The 24,234-nt window shown below is 38.9% G+C and overlaps 2 protein-coding genes across 3 annotated transcripts in view; one reads left to right on the top strand and one right to left on the bottom strand.

The window, feature by feature from the left end:
- Positions 1-18,099, top strand: part of SACS (sacsin molecular chaperone) — a 30,466-nt gene extending 12,367 nt beyond the window's left edge. Inside the window, 1 exon segment of the mRNA XM_015412009.1 lies at positions 4,934-18,099. Within this exon segment, the coding sequence (XP_015267495.1) occupies positions 4,934-16,494 (11,561 nt within the window). The 3' untranslated portion in view covers positions 16,495-18,099.
- Positions 18,100-22,830: 4,731 nt separating this feature from the next.
- Positions 22,831-24,234, bottom strand: part of SGCG (sarcoglycan gamma) — a 29,126-nt gene continuing 27,722 nt past the window's right edge. For both annotated transcript variants that reach the window (XM_015412006.1, XM_015412005.1), the window contains exon 8: positions 22,831-23,044. In XM_015412006.1, coding sequence (XP_015267492.1) covers positions 22,868-23,044 — 177 coding nt within the window. In that variant the 3' untranslated portion in view covers positions 22,831-22,867. The remainder of the gene's footprint in view (positions 23,045-24,234) is intronic.

The raw sequence follows: 24,234 nt of genomic DNA, 5'->3' as shown, positions 1-24,234 counted from the left end.
TGTTAATTGCATGCGGTAGCATTTAAAACCATGCAGGTCCACAGACTCAAGGACACTTAAATTTTCTTAAGAATGGGTGGTGATTTCTGCTGTTTAAACGCTCTTTCTGCAACCCAATGAATGGCCTCAAATTTTGTTCCTGAGAATTTCAGCAACAGTATAGGAGAGCATGGGTGGGTAGAGTGGCAGTGGGAGAAGGGATCAGTGGAAATCAAAACCTCCTCTTAAGAAATGCCTTTCAAGTGCTTGGAATCCACAGTTGGATACAAGCTGTTGATTCACAAGTAGATGATGCAAAGTTTGGAAGTTATTTTTTCCTCTGAGATTTCCCCTAAGAAGAGACTGGGATCAGGAGTAGTGTCCTGATATGCTAGGACTCACTTATGTTTCTTTTCCACTTCTCTCGCTGCAGGGAAGACCCAGTATATATTTCAACATGTGATCATGCCAACCATGGACGATTATTCTTTCAGGATTGTGTGGAAATGCTGAGTTCAAATAACTGCAGAATCTTATATTTCATTTATTTATGCTCCCACCCCAAATTAAAAGGAGGAGTTGGGGAGGGGGTGGAGAAGCCTAAGACACACTCAGCCAGGCTATCCTGATTCAACTCCAGCAGCAATGGCTTTTAACATTTTTATTGCTGCTGAGAGCCTCCAGTAATGGATGCCGCTTGAGTCAATCTACTCCTAAAGGGAATAGTTTCCACTCCTTCCAAGCCCCATATTTCTCACATAACTTCCAGTCATCTTCAGAATCAAATGGAAAAGGAAAACCAAGCTATCATGCTTTCAGAAACAGATGTTGATTTATGTTTATAGTACCTGCCTCAAAAGGACTCAACAATGTAGGTCAGATAGACACCAAACAACGCACAAATCACAGCCAAGCATGAAGTTCAGATACATCTAAACATTTTTATGTAATTTGCTATAACCAACAAATGGCTCCTTCTCTGCACTTATCAGTTTGGGCCTGTGTGAGATTTTTCAGAGAGAACATTCAACGTGGTATGGGTATGAAGGTCCATCTAAATGTGACAATATTCACAGGTCCAGCCCATGTACACCAATTTTAGAAATGTATTTAGTCATTTAAAAATAGCATGAGGACCCAATCCTGAGAGTCTTTGCTGTTCCAGCACTTGAAAAGGCACACAGGGAGGCGAATGAGTTCACCTGGTCCCACCATACCCTGATCTGGATCATGATCAGGCGCTCACAGCATTTTTAAAATGGCCAAATAATCCCTAAAATAGTATTGCTGTCCATGGGTTGGACACATTGATGCCCTAACATCTATTTTGGCCCTCAGTTTTTCTCTGTTTCTGGGGGAAGAAGGTAGCAAGCGGACTGAGTCATCCCACGCTTGCTTAATATCTTAAAGCAATAAAACTACAATTATTGACCAACGAAATATCAAATAACAGAGTAAACTGGCAGCAAAAGTTCTGACAATCATTGCTGTGTACTAAAAGCTGAAGATAATTTTCTACAAACGTGTAATTTGTGCAGGGGATTCCTTTTTTGTAGCTTGAAATACAATGTTGAATAATGTATTTCATTATATTTTAGCCCATCAGCTCCTCTGGGGATTTTCAGGTAGGATGATCAGCTGAATAATTGCTGAACGGAAGCCTGATGGGTGTGCGTGTTTGATTACTGGATGTTCTGCTTGTACCATTTTCCAGATTGGTAGTGGTTACTAGTCTGGTCCATTGTACTTGTGCTTTTCAAACAATTTACTTCTACTAATATTTCATAAGTCATACTTGAAAAATAATCAAGGCAATTAATGTTGGGCATTTTGTAAGTTTACAGGAATCTGATTAATGCTTTAAAATATAGGGCTAATGCTATTTTCATTAAAAGCAAAGATACGAATGATTTGAATTAGCTAGTAAAGTATAAATGTAAATCAGATGTTAGTCTGAAGAATGTACACACTAGGATCTACATATAGTTTTATAATTTAGTCTGTCCCCCAAAAGTTGACCACTATCAATAGCTCAAAACAGCTCAAAACAGCTTAAGGACAGAGTTCTCCCAAGAGCAGAATGAACTGGGGCTACCACCGTAGATCATGCCACTTGGGGAGCCCTGTGCTTCTCTAAAGAAACTTCTGCTCTGCAGCCTTCCAGCCAGGTGCTGAGCTGGTGTTTTGGGGCTGAAAACACATTGCAACACATACTTTGATCCTCAAACCACCGCTGGTCATACATGTGTGCTGGGTTTGTGCGAGCCTGCCGACTTGGTGATAACTTGGGCTGAAATTGGATCACATGCACTTTCAGCCACAAGGCACCACCCAAGACCATACAGAGCCTTCAAACTTCTTTGGGCTGAAGGTACGCACAATGTGCATTTAGTCCTATGCCATTGTCAGTCATCTGGGCACTGGGTGTCTGTGTAAGGATCACCAATTTTCCCAGATCTTTAAATCTCACAAGGCTGGAGTGGTAGTGAGAGGAGCTTGACCTTGGCCCTACATTCCCTGCTTAAGGACCTTGGGTTTGCTGACCTGTTGTTTCTTATTATAAATATTTAATCATTACATTACACTTTATTTGCAAAAAAGTTCTAGGTTAAGCACCATTAAGGAGCAGTCCAAATAAAAACAGAGATATAAATACTTCCTATACCTTTCAGCTTCTTTAGAGTAAGTATGTATGTAGCGTAGTATGTCAAGCTGCCATTGCATCATGATCTTATTGGAGATGGAGACTCCATCCAGAACTTTCGAGTGGTTTCAACAGGATGAAAAAGGCCAGAAAATGTAAGGGTCTCTTTATCCCACATCTCATTAACTTCTTTTGAATTTTCATAGCTTTACAATGATTTTCTGTGTGGCTTGGCAAGCATCGGTTTGAGAACTACAAGTCCAAAGCCCAACTGGGCATGCCAAGCTAGTTCTGTGTACTGTAGCTGATGGGTAGACTGCAAGGCTGCAATCTGATTTTGATACATTTGCTCTTATTTTTTTCCTTGCTCTTTTGCCCCACACATCCGGGTACAGAAACTAAATAGCAGTCAGGAGCAAAGTGAGTGGAGGAAACATACCTAAAGAATGATGTTAACTTGTGCTCTTGAACATTTATAGAAGAAATGTCCTATAAAAGTTTTATGTTTGTTTGCTCTTCAGATCTTGCTTTTAGATTGCAGTGGGGGGGGGAATTCTCAAAATGTAGCATGCAGGTTTGTAGTGGTATATTAAAAATCTGCCAATAAATTGAATTGTATAAATATTAAATGTTAATAATTGCATGAATGGAGTGCTAGTTGCATGTTTACATGAAAATCTAGATTATATTTCTGTAGATTTCTTATTTTAAAAGTAGTAAAGGAGATTGTATAATATAAAAATATGTTATGCTGATGTACATGGACTGTCTTTTTAAATTGTAATCTGCACTACATTATAATTTCCAGTCATATTGAGGAGATAGGAATAATTTATTTCGATCATTGGGATGTTGCCTGAATTTTGCTTGTGTTTCTTGTACTGATTGTGACTGTATTTCTGAACTTTGGCAGTACTTCTTGTTTTAAGCAGTGATTAAAGTGTATCATAGGTATTTTTAAATGTATCTGAAACCCAGTTAATTTTGGCTTAGTCATGGTTTTCCAGTATATTACCAAAGCATCGTAAGAGGTCTGGAATATAATTTTTAAAGGTAAAATAAGTTTTATATAAAACTATGATGTATTAGGAACTTGTATTCCACTGCAGTAGATGTCTTTAGGATAGCTAAAATTATAGTCAAATAAGAGAGATAAAAACCTAGCACTGTTTGAATGTTGGGATGTTCTGTGCTTGGGATCTCTTAGAGTATTTAATGACTTGGTACTGATGTCTATATCTGTTTTAGCTTGTAAATCTGTGTAGGCAGGATTTTGTATTTTATTTTTGTTTAATGCCTTATTGAACAAAAAGCACTACTTCTTTTCTATAATAATAATAATAATAACAACAATAACATTTATGCTTAAGTTTCTTGATTTATTATAATAAGCATTCATCATCTCACTCTACCACTATACCGAATTATTCTGTTTGTCTCATAGATAATTCATCTGCAAAGCATACCCTGAGCAGTTTCAAATATTTAGTAACTATTATTATAATATCATGGAACTATTGATAAAATAATGTTATAGCATATTTGAATCAATTATTTTACATATAAACCGATTTAATTAGGTATATGGCTCTATTTGATCCTCTCATTTTCAGCACAGGAATATGCACAGATTAAATGCAGACTGGTGAAACAGAAACTATTGACACACGTTTAAAACAGCATAGTGGTTAAGTAGTTTTCTGGTGAACTAGCAGTCCTGTCATCTGCCTTGCTGAAGGTAATGGATTCACTTGCTAAGGCTCTAGAGCAGATACAAGGGAACAGTTGGCTATTGGGGCATACATGCCAGCAGCTTCCCCCTTCTCTTGCTGTAATACAGGCGTGTCAGTAACTCTCCTTGATTAGAAAAGGACAAAGGCTTTTTGCCCACCATCTCATGGGACTTTGTGGACTATAGAAACTTCTAATATGGCCTGGTACATGCTTTTCCTGGCAAGCATAGCAGAGCAAGAATGCTGTGCTCTGGTTCACAGATGCAGGGTTAAAATGCTACAACTAAATATGATCCACAGTGATCTAGCTTCCCAAGTGTACTTAATGTCATTCCACATTATAATTTTATCCAGATAATCAAGATAGGCTAGAATATTTATTTATTTATTATATTTATATCCCGCCCTCCCCGATGGGCTCAGGGCAGTTCACAGAGGCAATATAATATTTTTTTTAGGAAATGGCTCCAAAAATGAGTTTGGTAAACTGTTCTTTCTTTTTATTATTGCTTAATATTCTGCAAAAGCATTCTTAATGTTTTTGTTCAGTTATAATTGTTTTTATTTTTTATTTCAGGAAGACCATGTACTCAACTGCAACTTCTGAATCATGAACGATTTGCACGACTTGTCAAAGAAGTTTTGAATACATTATGGCCTAACAGAGAAATCATGGTGCAGTGGTTCCCACTTTCTGAAGATCAAAATCATCCACCTATTTCATGGTTTAAAATGGTATGGAAGAATTTGTACATACATTTTCCTGAAGACTTATCATTATTTGATGACATGCCACTTATCCCAAAGACGTTAGTAGATAAAGACCAAGAAGTAATTGACCTTATTAGATTGAGAACTCCATCTCCAATTATTCTAGATGATGGGTCTGAAACACAACTTCCAGAATTTTTAGCTGACATAATTGAGCAACTTGGAGGGATTGTGCTAAAGGAACTGGACCCTTCCATACAGCACCCACTTTTAAAAAAATATGTACATGGCCCATTGCCGAGTGTAATTCTGCAAATAATGGAAAAGCTTTCCTTACAAAAATTGACTGATCATGTTTCATCACTCTCTACATCACACAAAAATGCCCTTAGGAGCTTCCTTGCTAGTTTAACTGATGTTACTGAAAAAGAGAAAAGACTAATTCATGAGCTAGTGATATTTAGGAGGATTGAAGATTCACCTGATGAAGGCATTTCTTTTACTTCATTGAAAGGTTGTAAAGTGCTGCATCACACTGCCAAACTTCCACCTAATATTAAACTATCTGTGTCACTAGTGGACAGCAGTGATGAAGCTACTATTCGTTTAGTAAATATATTGAAAATAGAACAGCTAAAGACCACTGATTGCATGAAGTTTATTTTAAAAGATATTCAAAATGACTTTTATTCTGTTGAAGAAACAACAAAAATTATGCTGTGGTTTCTGGAAAATCTGACTTTCCTCAAAAGTGAAAACGCAGAAACTTTGAATTGGCTGACCCCACTAACATTTATTCAGGTTGCAGAGGAAAAGATGGTATCAGCTAATGAACTTTTTGATCCTGAGGTGGAGGTATTACAAAATCTATTCTATGGTGAGGAAGACCACAGCTTTCCCCCATCATTGTTCAAAACATCTCCCGATATTCTTCATTCTTTGAGATTAATAGGCTTAAAAAGTGAGAACAACGTGGAAGAGAGAGACATTTTACGTGTAGCACATAAAATTGAAAACTTGAAGGACTGTGCAAGCACTGATCAAGATGCACTTAGAAGAAAAGCCAGAACTTTGTTAACCATTTTGAACAAAAACTCTTCATTGTTACATTCAACTGAAACAAAAGCCATGCTGAAAAAAATTAAATGGATTCCAGCGTGCAAGGAAAGACCTCCAAATTACCCAAATTCATTAATTTGGAAAGGCGATCATTGTAGTCTATGTTCACCACCTGAAATGTGTGATTTATCCCAGGCAACTTTAGTAGGTTCCTCAGTTCCCCTTGTAGAAAGTGTCCGATCAACTGTTGCAAAAGCGCTAGGGATTTCCATCAAACCTAGCATCAAATCAGTATTAAAACATTTTAAAGTGGTAGTTGACTGGCATAGTTCTAAAAAATTTAGTGATGAAGATTACTATCAGTTTCAGCACATCCTGCTGGAGATTTATGGATTTATGAATGATCACTTAGATGAGGGTAAAGAAGGATTTAAAGGCTTGAAATTTCCCTGGGTCTGGACTGGTAAAACATTTTGTTCACTTTCTCAAGCAATCATAAAATCAGCATTTGATCTTGACCTCCAGCCATATTTGCATAATGTTCCAAAAACTATGGCTAAATTTCATCAATTATTCAAATGTTGTGGGTCAATTGAGCAGCTGACTCCAGACCATGTCTCCATGGTCATTCAGAAAATATATCTGAAAAGTGAACACTCTCTTACTGAGGAAGAGAGTAAGCAAAATCTTCATATTATGTTGAATATTATTAGATGGTTGTACAGCTGCCAGATTCCTGCAAGTTTAAATACACCTGTTCCTGTACATTCTAGCAAAAAACCATACAGACTTGCAATGAAGCCAATTCATGAGTGTTGTTACTGTGATATCAAGGTTGATGACTTAAATGATTTGCTTGAAGATGCTGTTGAACCAATAATTCTTGTTCATGAAGACATCCCCATGAAAACTGCGGAATGGTTGAACGTGCCATGTCTCAGTACCAGGTTGATTAATCCAGAAAATATGGGGTTTGAACAGTCTGGACAAAGAGAACCCCTAACTGTAAGAATTAAAAACATTTTGGAGGAATACCCTTCTGTATCAGATATCTTCAAAGAACTGCTTCAGAATGCTGATGATGCTAATGCAACTGAGTGTAACTTTTTGATAGATATGAGGCGAAATAATGACATAAGAGAAAATCTTTTGGATCCAGGAATGGCAGCTTGTCATGGACCAACTTTGTGGTCTTTCAACAACTCTGAGTTTTCTGACTCTGACTTCCTAAATATAACTCGATTAGGAGAGTCTCTAAAAAGAGCAGAGGTTGACAAAGTTGGAAAGTTTGGCTTGGGTTTTAATTCTGTTTATCATATCACTGATATCCCCATCATTTTGAGCAGAGAGTTTATGATCATATTTGATCCAAACATCAACCACCTCAGTAAACATATAAGAGATAAATCTAATCCTGGGATCAAGATTAACTGGAGTAAGCAACAGAAAAGACTTAGAAAATTCCCTAATCAGTTTAAACCTTTCATAGGTGTGTTTGGTTGTCAACTTCCATTGACTGTGGAGGCACCTTACAGTTACAAAGGGACGCTTTTCAGACTTTCTTTTAGAACTCAACAGGAGGCTAAAGTAAGTGAAGTCAGCAGTACTTGCTACAATACTGCCGACATCTATTCTCTTGTGGATGAGTTTAGTATTTGTGGACACAGGCTGATACTTTTTACTCAGAGTGTAAACTCCATGGTTTTGAAGTATTTGAAAACAGAAGAATCTAACCCAGGTACTGCACAAGATACTGTGACTATTAGAAAAAATCTGTGTTTGTCCAAAGCAATAACTACCCCTGTAGTAAGTGTTCTAAAAGAAGCTGCTAAACTCATGAAAACATGCAGTAGTAGTATGAAAAAGCTTCCTACAGAGTCACCAAAGTCCTCATGCATATTGCAAATAATAGTAGAAGAGTTTCATCATGTATTTAGGCGGATTGCTGACTTACATTCTCCAGTTTTTAGGGGGTCAGAAGATGAAACACCTTCTTTTTTAGAAATGGCTAAGTCTGGGCAGACAAAAAGACCTGCTGACGAACTGCCGCAAAAAACAGTAGACACTACAACATGGCTTATATGTTCTTGTATGGACACCGGGGAAGCCTTAAAATTCTCATTACATGAAAGTGGACGAAGGCTAGGACTTGTCCCTTGTGGTTCAGTAGGAGTTATGTTATGTGAAACTCAGGATCAGAAATGGACTGTGAAGCCCAATTGCAGCAATTTAGGAGAAGTATTCTGCTATTTACCTCTTCGAATCAAAACTGGTCTACCTGTTCACATTAATGGTTCCTTTGCAGTTACATCAAATCGAAAAGAAATATGGAAAACTGACACAAAAGGAAGGTGGAATGCAGTGTTCATGCGGCATGTCATTGTGAAAGCATATTTGGAAACTCTTGTGGTTTTACGCAACATGGCAGTCTGTGGTGAACTAGAGAATTACAGTTACTGTGCAGTGTGGCCTGATCCTGACTTAGTGCATGATGATTTTTCAGTTATATGTCAAGGATTTTATGAAGAAATAGCCCACACAAAAGGCAAAGAAGGAATCCAAGTTTTCTCTGATGGTTCTTCTTGGGTGTCCATGAAGAACGTAAGATTTTTAGATGACTCACTTTTGAAACGTCCAGACATTGGAGCGGCAGCCTTCAAGATTTTTCTCAAATACCTTAAAAAAACTGGCTCAAAAAATCTTTGTGCTGTAGATCTTCCTTCATGGGTCAAAGCAGGCTTTGAAGAAGCTGGATGTAAACAGGTATTACTAGAGAATACTTTTTCAGAGAGACAGTTCTTTTCTGTGGTGTTTTTTCCAAACATTGAAGAAATTGAAGCAGAATTCCGTGATCCTTTAATGCAGTATGTTTTAAGTGAAAAGATTGCTGAATTCTCAGAAATTTTGTCTGTTACTCCATGTATTCCTTGTTCTTTAACTGAACATCCTTTGGTGGAACCTTCAAGATTGATCCATCCTGAAGGTCGAGTTGCAAAATTGTATGATAAAGAAGATGGAAGATTTCCCCATGGCACCAATCAGGATTACCTAAATCCAGTAATTTTGGTCAAATTAGTTCAATTAGGCATGGTAAAAGATGATATTTCATGGGAAGACTTGGTTGAACGTGCAGAGTCAGTAGCAGCCATTAATATGACTGATCATGCTTCAGCATGTCTCAGAAGCAGTATAATATTAAATCTCATAGATGAAAAACTTAAATACAGAGATCCTAGAGCTAAAGAATTTGCTGAAAAATTTCAAACAATTCATTTTCTTCCATTTCTGACCAAACCAGCAGGCTTCTCATTGCACTGGAGGGGTAGCAATTTTGAATCTGAAACCATGTTTTCAGCTATGGACCTTTTCACAGTTGATCACCAAGACATAATTTGTCTCTTAAAACCAATTCTTAATGAAAACTCCCATTCCTTTAAAGGTTGTGGGAACATTCCATTGGCTGTCAAAGAGTTTTTAGGTTTGTTGAAGAAACCAACTGTTTCTATGGTCATTAATCAATTGAAAGAAGTTGCAAAGTCCTTTGATGGCATTACTTTGTATCAGGAAAACATTACCAATGCTTGCTACAAATATCTCCATGAAGCACTGCTACAGAATGAAACAGCAAAAGCTATCATCATTGAAGAACTGAAAAACTGTAGTTTCATTCTTGTTGAAAATGGCTACGTTGAACCCACAAAAGTGTCTTTTCATCTGAATTTTGAGGCAGCACCATATCTCCATCAGCTATCTAATAAATATAGAAATAGTTTCCGTGAGCTTTTTGAAAGTGTAGGTGTACATCATGCTTTTACAGTAGAAGATTTTGCTCAGGTTCTTGAGTCAGTCAGTCAGGAAAGGGAAAATAAATCGCTGACAGAAGAAAATTTTCAGCTTTGTAGGAGAATCATCAGTGAAGGAATATGGAGCCTCATTAGAGAAAAGAAGCAAGAATTCTGTGAAAAAAAGTATGGCAAAATTTTGCTACCAGATACTCATCTTACTCTTCTGCCTGCTGATTCCCTGTGTTATAATGATTGTCCTTGGATAAAAGTAAAAGACACAACTGTAAAATACTGCCATCCTGATATTCCTAGGGAAGTAGCTGTGAAGCTTGGTGCTATACCAAAGCGACATAAAGCCTTAGAAAGATATGCTTCCAATATCTGCTTCACTACTCTTGGGACTGAGTTTGGACAGAAAGAAAAACTAACAGGCAGAATTAAAAGTATTCTTAATGCATATCCATCAGAGAAAGAAATGCTGAAAGAGCTTCTTCAGAATGCAGATGATGCAAAAGCGACAGAAGTCTGTTTTGTGTTTGACCCTCGACAACATCCAGTTGACCGAATATTTGATGAAAAATGGACACCACTTCAAGGGCCTGCACTGTGTGTCTACAACAATCAGCCTTTTACAGAAGATGACATCAGAGGAATTCAGAACCTTGGGAAAGGCACTAAAGAAGGCAACCCATGTAAAACTGGTCAGTACGGTATAGGATTCAATTCAGTGTATCACATAACAGACTGTCCTTCATTCATTTCTGGTAATGATATACTTTGTATTTTTGATCCTCATGCTAGATACGCACCAGGTGCAACATCAATTAGTCCTGGACGCATGTTTAGAGATCTGGACAGTGATTTCAGAACACAATTTTCAGATGTGCTGGATCTTTATTTAGGTGATCACTTCAAACTAGACAACTGCACTATGTTTAGGTTTCCACTTCGAAATGGAGAAATGGCAAAAGCTTCAGAAATCTCCTCAGTGCCGTGTTCAGACAGAATGGTGCAAAACCTTCTTGATAAGCTGCGCACAGATGGAGCAGAATTGCTGATGTTTTTGAATCATATGGAAAAAATTTCTATTTGTGAAATAGAGAAAACAACAGGAGCTCTTAATGTTCTGTATTCTGTAACAGGCAAAATAACTGATGGAGATAGGCTGAAACGGAAGCAGTTCCATGCTTCTGTCATCGACAGTGTAACTAAGAAGAAACAGCTTAATGAGATACCTGTGCAACAAATAACTTACACCATGGATACTGAAGACTCTGAAGGAAATCTTACAACTTGGTTAATTTGTAACCGGTCAGGTTTTTCAGCCATGGAAAAAGTATCCAAGAGTGTCATATCAGCTCACAAGAATGAGGACATTACTCTTTTTCCACGAGGGGGAGTTGCAGCCTGCATTACCCATAACTACAAAAAACCACACAGAGCCTTTTGTTTCTTACCTTTGTCTCTAGAAACTGGATTACCATTTCATGTCAATGGGCACTTTGCTCTGGATTCTGCCCGAAGAAATCTGTGGCGTGATGATAATGGAGTTGGAGTACGAAGTGACTGGAATAACAGTCTAATGACAGCTTTGATAGCACCAGCCTATGTTGAACTTCTGATTCAGCTGAAAAAGCGTTACTTTCAAGGCACTGATCCAACAGTGTCAGTACTACAAAACACATCTATGCATGTTGTGAAAGACATTTTGAAAAAGTTTCTCTCTTTCTTCCCAGTTAACAGACTCGATCTGCAGCCTGATTGGTATTGCTTAGTGAAAGCAGTTTACAGCTGCATTCATGAAGAGTCAAAACGTCTCTTACCTGTTGTGCGAGCTCCAAACATCGATGGCTCTGATTTGCATTCAGCAATTATCATCACTTGGATTAATATGACTACCTCAAACAAAGCTAGGCCTTTCTTTGACAATTTGTTACAAGATGAGTTGCAGCACCTCAAAACTGTAGAGTACAACATTACAACACGCAAGACAGTAGCAGAAAATGTGTACAGACTCAAACATCTACTTTTAGAAATTGGTTTCAACTTGATATATAGCTGTGAGGAAACTGCAAATCTTTTTCACTGTCTTGTGGATGCAGACATTCCTGTGAGCTACGTGACTCCTGCTGATGTCCGATCATTTTTGATGACATTTTCCTCTCCAGATTCTAATTGCCACATTGGAAAACTGCCTTGTCGTCTTCAGCAGACGAACTTAAAGCTTTTCCACAGTCTAAAACTTCTTGTGGACTATTGTTTTAAAGAAGCAGAAGAAGATGAAATCAACTTTGAAGGACTACCTCTGCTCATTACACTTGACAGTGTGTTGCAGGTTTTTGATTCAAAGCGGCCAAAGTTTTTAACAACCTATCATGAACTGATACCTTCTCGTAAAGATTTGTTTATGAACACACTTTATTTGCGATACAGCAATATTTTACTTAAATGCAATGTAGCAAAAGTCTTTGATATCACCAGCTTTGCTGATTTGTTGCCATCTGTGTTGCCAAGGGAGTATAAGACCAGAGGGTGTATGAGATGGAAAGAGAACTTTGCAAGTGAATCCTGGCTTAAAAACACATGGCATTTTATTAGTGAATCTGTAAGTTCCAAAGATGACCAGGAAGATGCAAAACCAACATTTGATGATGTCGTTGATATTTTGAAAGACTGGGCATTGCTTCCAGGTACAAAATTCACTGTCTCCTCCAATCAGCTTGTTGTACCAGACTGTGATGTCTTGCTTCCTCTCAGTCTTATGCACATAGCACTCTTCCCAAATTCTCAGACTGATAAAGTTTTTCATGCTTTAATGAAAACTGGTTGTATTCAGCTTGCCTTGAACAAAATTTGCTCCAAGGACAGTACACTTGTGCCGTTATTGTCAGGACATACAGCAAATATAGATAACCCTTCAAGCATTTTAAGAGCTATACATTACATGGTTCAGACTTCAACATTCAAAACTGAAAAATTAGCTGAAAGTGACTTTGAGGCTCTCTTAATGTATTTTAATTGCAATCTAAATCATTTGACATCTGAGGATGACATTAAAATTTTGAGGTCCCTTCCGTGCTATAAATCTATCAGTGGACGATACATAAGTATTTCAAAAAGTGGAGCATGTTATGTACTCACAAGAAGTATCCCCTCAGTTGAAGTGGATAGATGGACACAGTCAACTTCATCTGCCTTTCTTGAAGAAAAAATCCATTTAAATGACTTGTACAATGTGCTTGGGTGTGTTCCAGTAGATGACCTTGAAGTTTATTTGAAACACCTTTTACCAAAGATTGAAAGTCTCTCTTATGATGCAAAACTGGAACATCTTATTTACTTAAAGAACAGACTCTCCAGCATTGAAGAATCAACTGAAATAAAAGAACAGCTGTTTGAAAAGTTAGAGAGCTTTTTGGTCATCCATGATGCTTCTAATAGACTAAAACCGGCAAAGAATTTTTATGACAGGACTGTGAGAGTGTTTGAAGTTATGCTCCCAGAAAAACTCTTTATACCCCAAGATTTCTTTAAAAAACTGGAGCAACTCACGAAACCCAAGAATCGTGCTGCATTCCTTACATCATGGGTAGCATTTCTCCGAAAAATGGGACTAAAATATGTTATTTCCCAGCAGCAAGTATTGCAGTTTGCTAAAGAGATCAGTATGAGAGCTAACACAGAAAACTGGACTAAGGATACACTGCAGAATACCGTGGATGTACTCCTTCATCATATATTTCAAGAAAGAACTGATTTATTCTCTGGAAACTTTCTTAAAGAATTATCTTTAATTGCATTCTTGTGTCCAGAACGTGCTCCAGCAGAAATTGTCAGATTCCATCCCCAGTATCAAGAGGTCAATGGAACACTCCCTCTCATAAAATTTAGTGGAGCCCAGGTGAACCCTAAATTCAAACAGACTGATGTTTTGCAGCTTTTGTGGACTTCATGTCCTATTCTTCCAGAAAAAGCAACACCTCTAACTATCCAAGAACAAGAAGGAAGCAGTCTTGGTCCACAAGAACAACTTGAGCAGGTTTTGACTATGCTTAATGTCAACTTGGATCCCCCTCTGGACAGAGTTATAAATAACTGTAGAAATATATGCAATATAACAACATTGGATGAGGAGATGGTAAAAACAAGGGCTAAGGTCCTGAGGAGCATTTATGAATATCTTAGTACAGAGAAAAGGGAATTCCGATTTCAGCTTCGAGGGGTTAATTTTGTGATGGTTGAAGATGGCTGGAAGTTGTTGAAACCTGAGGAAGTAGTAATAAATCTTGAGTATGAGTCTGATTTTAAGCCTTACCTTTACAAGCTTCCATTAGAACTTGGTACCTTCCACCAGCTATTTAAACACTTAGGCACTGAAGATGTCATTTCAACAAAGCAATATGTGGAGGTTCTAAGTCGTATATTCAAGAATTCTGAGGGAAAACAGCTTGATCCTAATGAAATGCGTACCGTTAAGCGGGTTGTTTCTGGCCTGTTCAAAAGCCTTCAAAATGATTCTGTTAAGGTTAGAAGTGACCTGGAAAATGTGCGAGATCTGGCTCTTTACCTTCCTAGTCAAGATGGTAGATTGGTGAAATCAAGCATCTTAGTTTTTGATGATGCACCACATTACAAAAGTAGAATACAAGGAAACATTGGTGTGCAAATGCTGGTTGATCTTAGCCAGTGTTACTTAGGAAAAGACCATGGTTTTCATACTAAACTGATAATGCTGTTTCCTCAGAAGCTGCGCCCTCGTCTTCTCAGCAGTATTCTTGAAGAGCAACTGGATGAAGAGTCACCCAAAATCTGTCAGTTTGGAGCACTCTGTTCTCTTCAGGGAAGGCTCCAGTTATTGCTGTCTTCTGAACAGTTCATTACGGGACTTATTAGAATTATGAAACATGAAAATGACAATGCGTTTTTAGCCAATGAAGAGAAAGCCATAAGACTTTGCAAAGCCTTACGGGAAGGCTTGAAAGTTTCCTGTTTTGAGAAGCTACAAACAACACTAAGGGTTAAAGGTTTTGCTCCTATTCCTCACAGCAGAAGTGAAACATTTGCTTTTTTAAAGAGATATGGAAATGCAGTAATACTGCTTTATATACAGCACTCTGACAGCAAAGACATCAATTTCCTTCTAGCATTAGCAATGACCCTGAAATCAGCAACTGATAATCTGATTTCTGATACTTCCTATTTAATTGCCATGCTAGGCTGCAATGATATTTACAGAATTAGTGAAAAACTTGACAGTTTAGGGGTGAAGTATGACTCTTCAGAACCATCAAAACTTGAGCTGCCCATGCCTGGAACTCCTATACCAGCTGAAATCCACTATACACTTCTTATGGATCCAATGAATGTTTTTTATCCGGGAGAATATGTTGGCTATCTTGTTGATGCTGAAGGAGGTGATATATATGGATCATACCATCCAACCTATACTTATGCTATCATTGTGCAAGAAGTAGAAAGGGAGGATGATGAAAATTCTAGTTTCCTAGGCAAGATTTATCAGATTGACATTGGGTACAGTGAGTACAAGATAGTAAGTTCACTTGATTTGTACAAATTTTCAAGACCTGATGAGAGTTCTCAAAGCAGGGACAGTGCACCATCTACTCCTACAAGTCCTACAGAATTTCCAGCACATGGACCAAGGACAATTCCTCCTGTCTTCCCTGGAAGGGAGAGTCACAAAACATCATCATCTAAACATCATTCTCCCAAAAAAATCAAAGCAAATTCTCTTTCAGAGATTTTAAGAGAAGTTACATCAGTGGTGGAACAAGCTTGGAAGCTACCGGAATCTGAAAGAAAGAAGATCATAAGAAGGCTCTATCTTAAATGGCATCCAGACAAGAATGCAGAGAACCTTGATATAGCCAATGAAGTTTTCAAACACTTACAAAATGAAATCAACAGGCTAGAAAAGCAGGCTTTTATAGACCAAAATGCAGATAGGGCATCTAGAAGAACGTTCTCATCTTCAGCTTCACGATTTCAGTCAGACAAATTTTCATTTCAGAGATTTTACACTTCTTGGAATCAGGAAGCTACAAGCCATAAATCTGAAAGGCAGCAATCTAAAGAAAAGCATCCATCTTCTACAGGCCCATCTTACTCTCAGCGATTTTTTGTGCCACCCACCTTTAAGTCAGTTGGAAATCCAGTTGAGGCACGTAGGTGGTTGAGGCAAGCCAGAGCAAACTTCTCAGCTGCAAGGAATGACCTTCATAAAAATGCCAATGAATGGGTATGCTTCAAATGCTATTTGTCTACCAAATTAGCCTTGATTGCCGCAGATTATGCAGTAAGGGGCAAGTCAGATAAAGATGTGAAACCAACTGCACTTGCACAGAAGATTGAGGAGTATAGCCAACAGCTTGAAGGTCTTACAAATGATGTCCATACCCTTGAAGCATATGGAGTGGATAGCTTAAAAACACGCTATCCAGACCTCCTCCCTTTCCCACAGATTCCAAATGACAGGTTCACTTCTGAAGTTGCTATGAGGGTGATGGAGTGTACAGCATGTATTATAATAAAACTTGAAAACTTTATTCAGCAAAAGGTATGAGAGACATGGGTACAGACATGGTGTTCTCAGATGTGCATGCCATGCCTCCAGCCATAGTTTTTTACAGCTGCTTTAGAGAGGCATGTTACTGTAGATGTGCCTCTGTGTGATGAGGGGCAGAAGCCATCCTCAAATGTGTAGAGAATACCACAGACATTGATGTGGTAAGTGCATGTCCTGAGTTCACTTTTGCTAGAAAGAGCTACATACTAAATGTAATGGGAAAATGTGATTTACATGTGCAGTTACTGTACTTCAGAGCCTATACATATTAAAGCAGCTTATAAATGCAAGGCATATGGTACTGAGGGCCAAATTAGATGTCCAGTGGTAGACCTGGGTTGGAAACCTGAGTCACCACTGAACAGCTGCAGAGTGACAGGTGGGTGGCATGATTTGCAGTTGGGAAGCAGAAAAGGACTCTTTAAATTTTCCCTGGCCTACAATTTTTGTCCCTTCCATTAATTGCTTTTTCCAGTGATGCAGCAAATGTTTGTTTGGGAGTTTAGCTGGAGAAAAGAGGCTGGGGGAAGAGGGCCAGCAGTGCAGAATGGGAGGGAAGGGAAAGGGCTTATCCCCCCCCCCCATCACCTGATGTTTTTCCACTGCAAATCAGGCTCCGTTCACAGTTAGGTGACATTCCAGATCTCCCACTGAACATCCAGTTCAGTCCTGAGATACAATTAACATATAGTTAATTAAAAAAAGAAACTGAGCCTATCATAAGCAAAACTGTAGATACATATTTACATTTTTTTTTGCAGGGAGAATGAGCTGTAAAACTGGTTGCATACACAAGACAGGAATAGAATTCACAGGACTGAACTGCACTTTATATAACCGCAGCTTAGGATGATGGTTGGTTAATTTTTTTTTGTGTGTGTGTGTGTGTGTGTATACCTATATATTTCCTCGCTTGTATCTAATCAGTTTTGTGTTTCCAAATGGTGTCATTTTTTCAGTGTACTAATGTAAGATGGGGTATATTATCTTTAAAAAGTTCAGAGATCTTTGGAAGCAGAGAACAGAATGTTCTGGATTCAGTTGTTTGCTGTGAACATTCATTTCTCTCAAAATATTTTGTGCTGGAGCTGATAAGTTTGCTGTAGCGTTACATCAAAGGCTAATGGACTTTTGACACAGCACAGTATTTTAATCCTCAGTGTTCAGTTACTTCAACACATGATTTGCTTTCGTTGTCGTCTACCTTACATTTTGTGCAATATCTACATTTGTTCAGTGTCTACTACAATTACATGTGCATTGCTTAGAAATGTCCTTTATTTTGTGTTTTTGAAATCGCACACCAGAAGTCATCTTTTGTTAGACGCCTCCATGCTTCAGCATTTTCTATGTTTTTGTCTCTACTTTTTTTCTTGAGCCACTATTGGAAATGGTATAAATTGGTAAAGTGTTCTTGGTATACAGTGGGATAACTTTTTTTTAATTATTATTACATATTAAATGGTGCTGCAATGTTAAGATTTTTTTATTTTGTCTCACACTGTGGCACATGAGACGTCTGACATTTAGTTCGTATACTTTCTTTTATAAATTGTAATACTTTTTGATAATGCCATGTAAATTATTCAATATTTGTAAAAAAAATCATGAAAACTTATGAAATAAATCTGCTGCATTTAGAATTATGTTCCATTATTATTATATGTCATAACAATTTATTTGATTAGTACACTACAACTACAATTTCATTTAAAGTCTGTAAAACAAAAAGGAACAAAAAGATCATACAGAAGTTGCAACCAAAATTATTGCAATAAGAAAGGAAAAATGATTGAGAATAACTCTTCTATTTAAATGTAAAGAATAAAGAGTCCTCAATAGGGAAAAAAGCTCAACAGATTCTAGGTGTTAAAATCTTTTATTACTTCACATAAAAGCCGTGTGGTTATTTCTGCCATAAATTAATTTTATAATAAACACAAAGATCTCTTCAGGCTGGTGTGTTGATTTTTAAGCAAGGCCTCTTGCACCAGTGTTTTTCAGTAGAGGCAGAAGAAAATCCCTTTTCAGTGCTTTGATTACTTAGTCAAATTGGCTGTTGAGTTACCCTCTCCTACTTATCCAGCCCCATTCTTTTTAAACATCTATATGGAACTGTTGAGAGATTTCCAAAGCTATGAAATGCAGTGTTGTCAGTATCCTAATGACACTGAGCTCCAGTCTGAGCGCTATGGTAAATTCCTTGAAAAAGTTTCTGGGTACAGGTGTGTGGCCAGATGACAGTAACTATAATGAAACTGAATCCAGACAAGACATGAGTGGATGTTACATGATCCCAAGAACAAGGGATAATAGTTTCACTTGTTATATATGTGAATCATGCTATCCTGCAAGGGCAGGGTTTACAAAAAAAATTTCTTGACCCTGCTTTGTTGCTAGGTCCACAAGCAGAAACAGAGTCCTTTTAAATCAGTTTAGACTGATATGTCATCTGCAGTCGCATCCAGCCACTGTTGTGCTAATCTTCTGATTTGATCACTGCAACGTGTTCTGGATAGGGCTGTGATCATTCAGACTGCAGATTCAATTAGTGCCAAAATACTGTTGCATTTATTAACTAGGATATGCTTCAGGAAATGTATTTCTACCTGCAACAGCCCAGTTTTAGCAGTTGATGCTTATTTTTAAAGTGCTGAAGAGCTTGAGTCCTGCATAACTTAAGGAGTATCTCCTTTTTGAGCTCTTGGTTTGTGATCCCTTCTTTTAATGATGTGAAAGAAGAAGAAGAGATTGGATATATACCCCACCCTTCACTCGAAGTCTCAGAGTGGCTTACAAACTCCTTTCCCTTCCCCTTCCCACAACAGACATCCTGTGAGGTAGGTGGGGCTGAGAGCTCTTTCCAGAACTGTCCTTGAGAGAACAGCTCTGACAGAACTATGGCTTCCTGAAGGTCATCCAGCAGCTGCCGATGGAGGAGTGGGGAATCAAACACGGTTCTCCCAGATTAGAGTCCACGCACTTAACCACTACACCAAACTGGCACTTAACCGCTACACCAAAATAGTCTTTGTATTTAGCCTCGTGGAAGAGAATATCTGCTGTACCTACATATAAAAGGTATATTTAACTCTGTGATTGAAAGTGATAGCTGGATACATTGTATTATGCTTGGCATTATACCCAACCAGATAAGAACCAGAGGGGTAAGGAGCTACATTATGCTCTTTGGCAGGAGTACCTAATCCTGTGGGTGCTTCTGGAATGTTGAGGACAGGGAAAGGGCTCCATCACAAAGTGGCTGCAATGAAAGGCCATGGCCAATCACAGAAAGGCTGGCATCACAAATTTTGGGAGGTGGTAAGCAAAGCATCCTCCTGTGATGGCAGCAGCAGTTGCTAGGTGGGGGTTCCTTCCAGACACAAAGGTGAGGCTTTCTGTATTCTTCTGAAGCTCCTCCTACTCTGATGAGGTGAGCGACAGCCAGGACAGGCTTGGGGCGGGGGAAGCAAATGGTCATCAGGAAATCCATCAGCGGCTGCCATGGTGCCCAAGGTTGCCATATTGCAAATCATTAGCCTATGGAGTTCTCATCTACTTCTCTCAGCAGCATGTGTGAGGAAAGGATGGCTCATATCTTTAATCCATTTTCTAAGGGCTCAGAGATAACTACCTTAAGAAAATAAATCCTGCTGGATTAGATCATCTAGTCAGCATCCACAGTTTTACCCAGTGGCTAACCAGTTGCCTTGGAAAACCAAGAAACAGCACAGATGCAAAGCCCTCCCTGGTGTTGCCTCCTAGCCCTAAAAGTCAGAGGTTTACTGCCTCTTAATATGCAGGATTCCTTGCCATTGGCTAGTAGCCATAAGGGGATGTCTCCTCCATGAATCTGTCTGACCCTCTTTAAAGCCATCTGTGCTGATGGCTATCATTACACACACACTGGCAACAAATTCCACAATTTAATTACTTGTTAAATGTCTGCCTGTACCTATGGCCAATCAACTACATTGTGTGCCCCTGAGTTCTGCTATTATGGGGAGGAAAAGATCTCTCTAAACCTCTATATCATGTCATCACAGCCATTGTTTCCCAGTTTATCCTTTACTCATAGGAAAGGTGCTCCAACCCCTTGATCATCTTGGTTGCCTTCTTCTGTTTTCTAGCTCTAATATCCTTATTGAGATACAGCAACCAAACTGCACAGTATTCGAAACATGGCTGCACCATAGCTATGTATCAGGTCATTACAATATTTGCTGTTTTATTCTCAGTTCCTTTCCTAATTATCCCCACTTTCACTGAGTTTTATCAAGCTATCCAGTATATCCTCAAGATCTCTTTCAATCTTGGTCTCAATGAGTTCTAAATCCTAACAGTGTATATTTAAAGTAACCCCCCATATGCATCATGTTACACTTAGCAGCATTGAACTTCATTTTCCATGTTGTTGCCCACTCACCCAAGTTAGATAGATCCCCCTGTAGCTCTTCACAGTGCTCTTGGTTTTTTACCATCCTGAACAATTTGGTATCATTTGGCCACTACACTGCTCACCCCCAATAGCGCTGGTCCCAAGACCAATCCTTGTGGGAGCCAGTTGCTTGCTTCCCTTCACTGCAAGAACTGCCCATTCCTACTTTCTCCTTCATGCTGTTTAACCTATTTTTAATCCATAAGCAGACCTTTCCTTTTATCACCTGATTGCTAAGCTAACTCAGGAGTCATCAAAAGCCTGCTGGACTTTGTGAGAGATGTAAATGTGATCGCACCAATTGGGAACAGTGACTTTAATGCTATTAAGTTAAAGATTTATGTAAATAGGGAGTTGCCCCAAAAGACCAACACAACCACATTTAACTTTAGAAGGGATAACTTCTCTCAAATGAGGGGGCTTGTGAAGAAGAAACTAAAAGAAAAGGTAAGGAGGGTCAAATCCTTTCAGGAAGCTTGGGAACTATTTAAAACTACCCTGTTTCCCCAAAAATAAGACCTACCCCCAAAATAAGCCCTAGCAGGATTTCTATGCATTTGTGGTATAAGCCCTAGTGTGTCTTCTTGAGAAAAAATAAATATAAGACAGTGTCTTATTTTCGGGAAAACACGGTACAATCCTAGAAGCTCAGATAAAATGTATACCACAGGTTAGGAAAGGTAAAAATATGTATACAAAAGGCCTGTGTGGTTAACGAACAAAGTAATGGAAGCAGTAAAAAGTAAGAAGGATTCCTTTAAGTGGTGGAAGGCTAGTCCGTGTGAGGTGAATAAAAGGGAGCACAGGCTTTGGCAAATAAAATACAAGTTGGTGATCAGATAGGCAAAAAGGGACTATGAGGAACATATTGCAAAAACCAACAACAATATTTCCCCCCCAAATACATTAGTAGCAGGAAATCAGCCAGTATCATAATGCCCCTGTATAAATCTATGGTGTGGCCTCATTTGAAATACTGTGTACTGTTCTGGTCACCACACCTCAAAAAAAGATATAGCATTGGAAAGGGTGCAAATAAGGGCAACTAAAATGCTTAAGGGGATGGAACACTTTTCCTATGAAGAAAGGTTAAAGAAACTAGGGCTCTAGCTTGGAGAAATGACAACTGAGGGGTGACATGATAAAGGTTTGCAAAATTATGTATGGGATACAGAAGGTACAGAAAGAAGTACTTTTCTCCCTTTTTCACAATCCAGGAACTCATGGGCACTCAATGAAATTGATGAGCAGTAGGTATCGAACAGATAAAAGGAAGAACTTCTTCACTCAAAGAGTAATTAACACGTAGAATTCACAGCCACAGGAAGTGGTGGCAGCTACAAGCACGGACAGCTTCAAGAGATTTGGATAAACATATGGAGCAGAGGTCCATCAGTGGCTATTAGCCACAAGGTATAGATGAAACACTATGTCAGAGGCAGTGATGTGATGTATTGGTGCTTGGGGGGCCGCAGTGGGAGGGCTTCTGGAGTTCTGGCCCCACTGGTGGACCTCCTGACAACACCTGGGTTTTGGCCACTATGTGACAAAGAGTGTTGGACTGGATGGGCCACTGGCCTGATCCAGCACAGCTTATGTTCTTATGTCTCATTGTAGACATGGGCAGGGAAACCCCAGCACACGTGCCGAATAGTGGCCCACCAGACCATTTTGCTCCATGCAGAGGGCTGGTTCTCTGCCCTAAAGACCACTCCAAACCCTGCTTGGCTTCTGAGATCTGACACAACAGGGCTAGCCTGCATTATCCAGGTCAGGGCCTGCCTAGTAGAGCATCCTGTTTTCTTCCAGTGGTGAACCATGAGTTCAATAAATAACAGTTTTGCTGATCCTTTTGCCACCTATAATTACCTACTTCTCAGTGCTCAAATATGTTGCAAAGATGGTCAGAAAATGTGCAGTATATGTAGTTGTTTATTGACAGACGCGACTATATTCTTGACAAGTAGAATCAACGTCAGCGACTGACAAGTAAAGCTTCCCATCTGGGCAAACACAGACCTCATAGAGTTCTTGAGAGCTGCCAGGTTCTTCGTCGTTTGTTCCTTCAGGCAACTGGGGCAGTCGCACAGTCTGAGCATCAAGTATAAGCTGCATGGAAGAAAAGCATGTACACAAAAATTGATTTGTGTACACAGCAGTAACTCAGATGCAACGTTTTAAAAACTGTCAGGTATGTGCCAGACATGTCTTTTTGAACCAATTTCAGCCTGAAGCAGAAGGAATGCCAATCAAGCAAGACGTTTTAGAAGACTATATTAAAAGATTAAAAATTGATACATGCAGAGCAGAACCCATACGGATAGCTTCCTTCCTTGGTACCTGCTATGCAAATTAAGGGAGGTTTCAATATCAGTTTGTAAATGAAAGCTCAGAAAATAATAAGCTGCCACAACAAGCCTGAAGTAGCCAGATCAGTATATTTCAAAACAGAAGAAACCACCGTGGAAACAGTGTCAGAGTTCAAAGGAACAGCTAGTCAAGCCCAGTAACACCTTACGGATCAAGATTTGGGGGGTATACGCTTTCGAGAGTCAAGACTTCCTTTGTCAGGTATGTGATGAAGAGAGCCCTGACTCTCAAAAGTTTATACCCCAAAGTCAGGTTGGTCTCCAAGGTGTTATGGGGCTTGAATCTTGCTGTTCTACTGCGGACCAACAGGGCTACCCTCTGAAACTAGTGTTCAAAGGAAAGGTCTGAATTGCACTTAATTAGAATGGGCTCTTTGCTCCTTTGGTGTCCAGCACAAAAGAAAGCTTGCTGCTTGAACAAAGCCTTTCGTATCCCGTCAATCCAGAACTGGTTTTTCAAATTCAGATACTGCATATACACAGATACTATGGGGAGAACTGTCAAATCCAAAGGTCACTAGGCATTAATCAAATTAAAGTCACCAAGTATCAATCTCAGGACACTTAAATCATGAATAAATATAAATGTTTACTTACTCAAAGGTGTTAACTACAAGGTAACATGAATATCATTACGTCTTCCCACGCATGTATGAATCATGCCAAGAATTACTAAAACATGAGAATGCCTTGCCATAATATTACAGAAATGCTGGTACTTCTAATATTCACATTTTTTTCCGGCAAGCCTGGGGGTTCCCCGAGGTTTGTATAAAAACCTACTGTAACTAGACCACAGCGTGCACATTTTTTGACCCGCACTCTGAGGCCCAGACTCAGCATTAGATCCCTGATATATTAGAGAAGCAGAGAAATTTCAAAGCATCAGTTAGACCTTTGGGACCAGTCCCAAACGATCTTACTATTATT

The sequence above is a fragment of the Gekko japonicus genome, unplaced genomic scaffold (assembly GCF_001447785.1).
Source record: "Gekko japonicus isolate JY-2015 unplaced genomic scaffold, Gekko_japonicus_V1.1 scaffold844, whole genome shotgun sequence".
Classification (NCBI taxonomy): Eukaryota; Metazoa; Chordata; class Lepidosauria; order Squamata; family Gekkonidae; genus Gekko; species Gekko japonicus.
The sequence above is the reverse complement of the archived record's forward strand: the minus strand, read 5'-3'. Positions and strand labels throughout refer to the sequence as shown.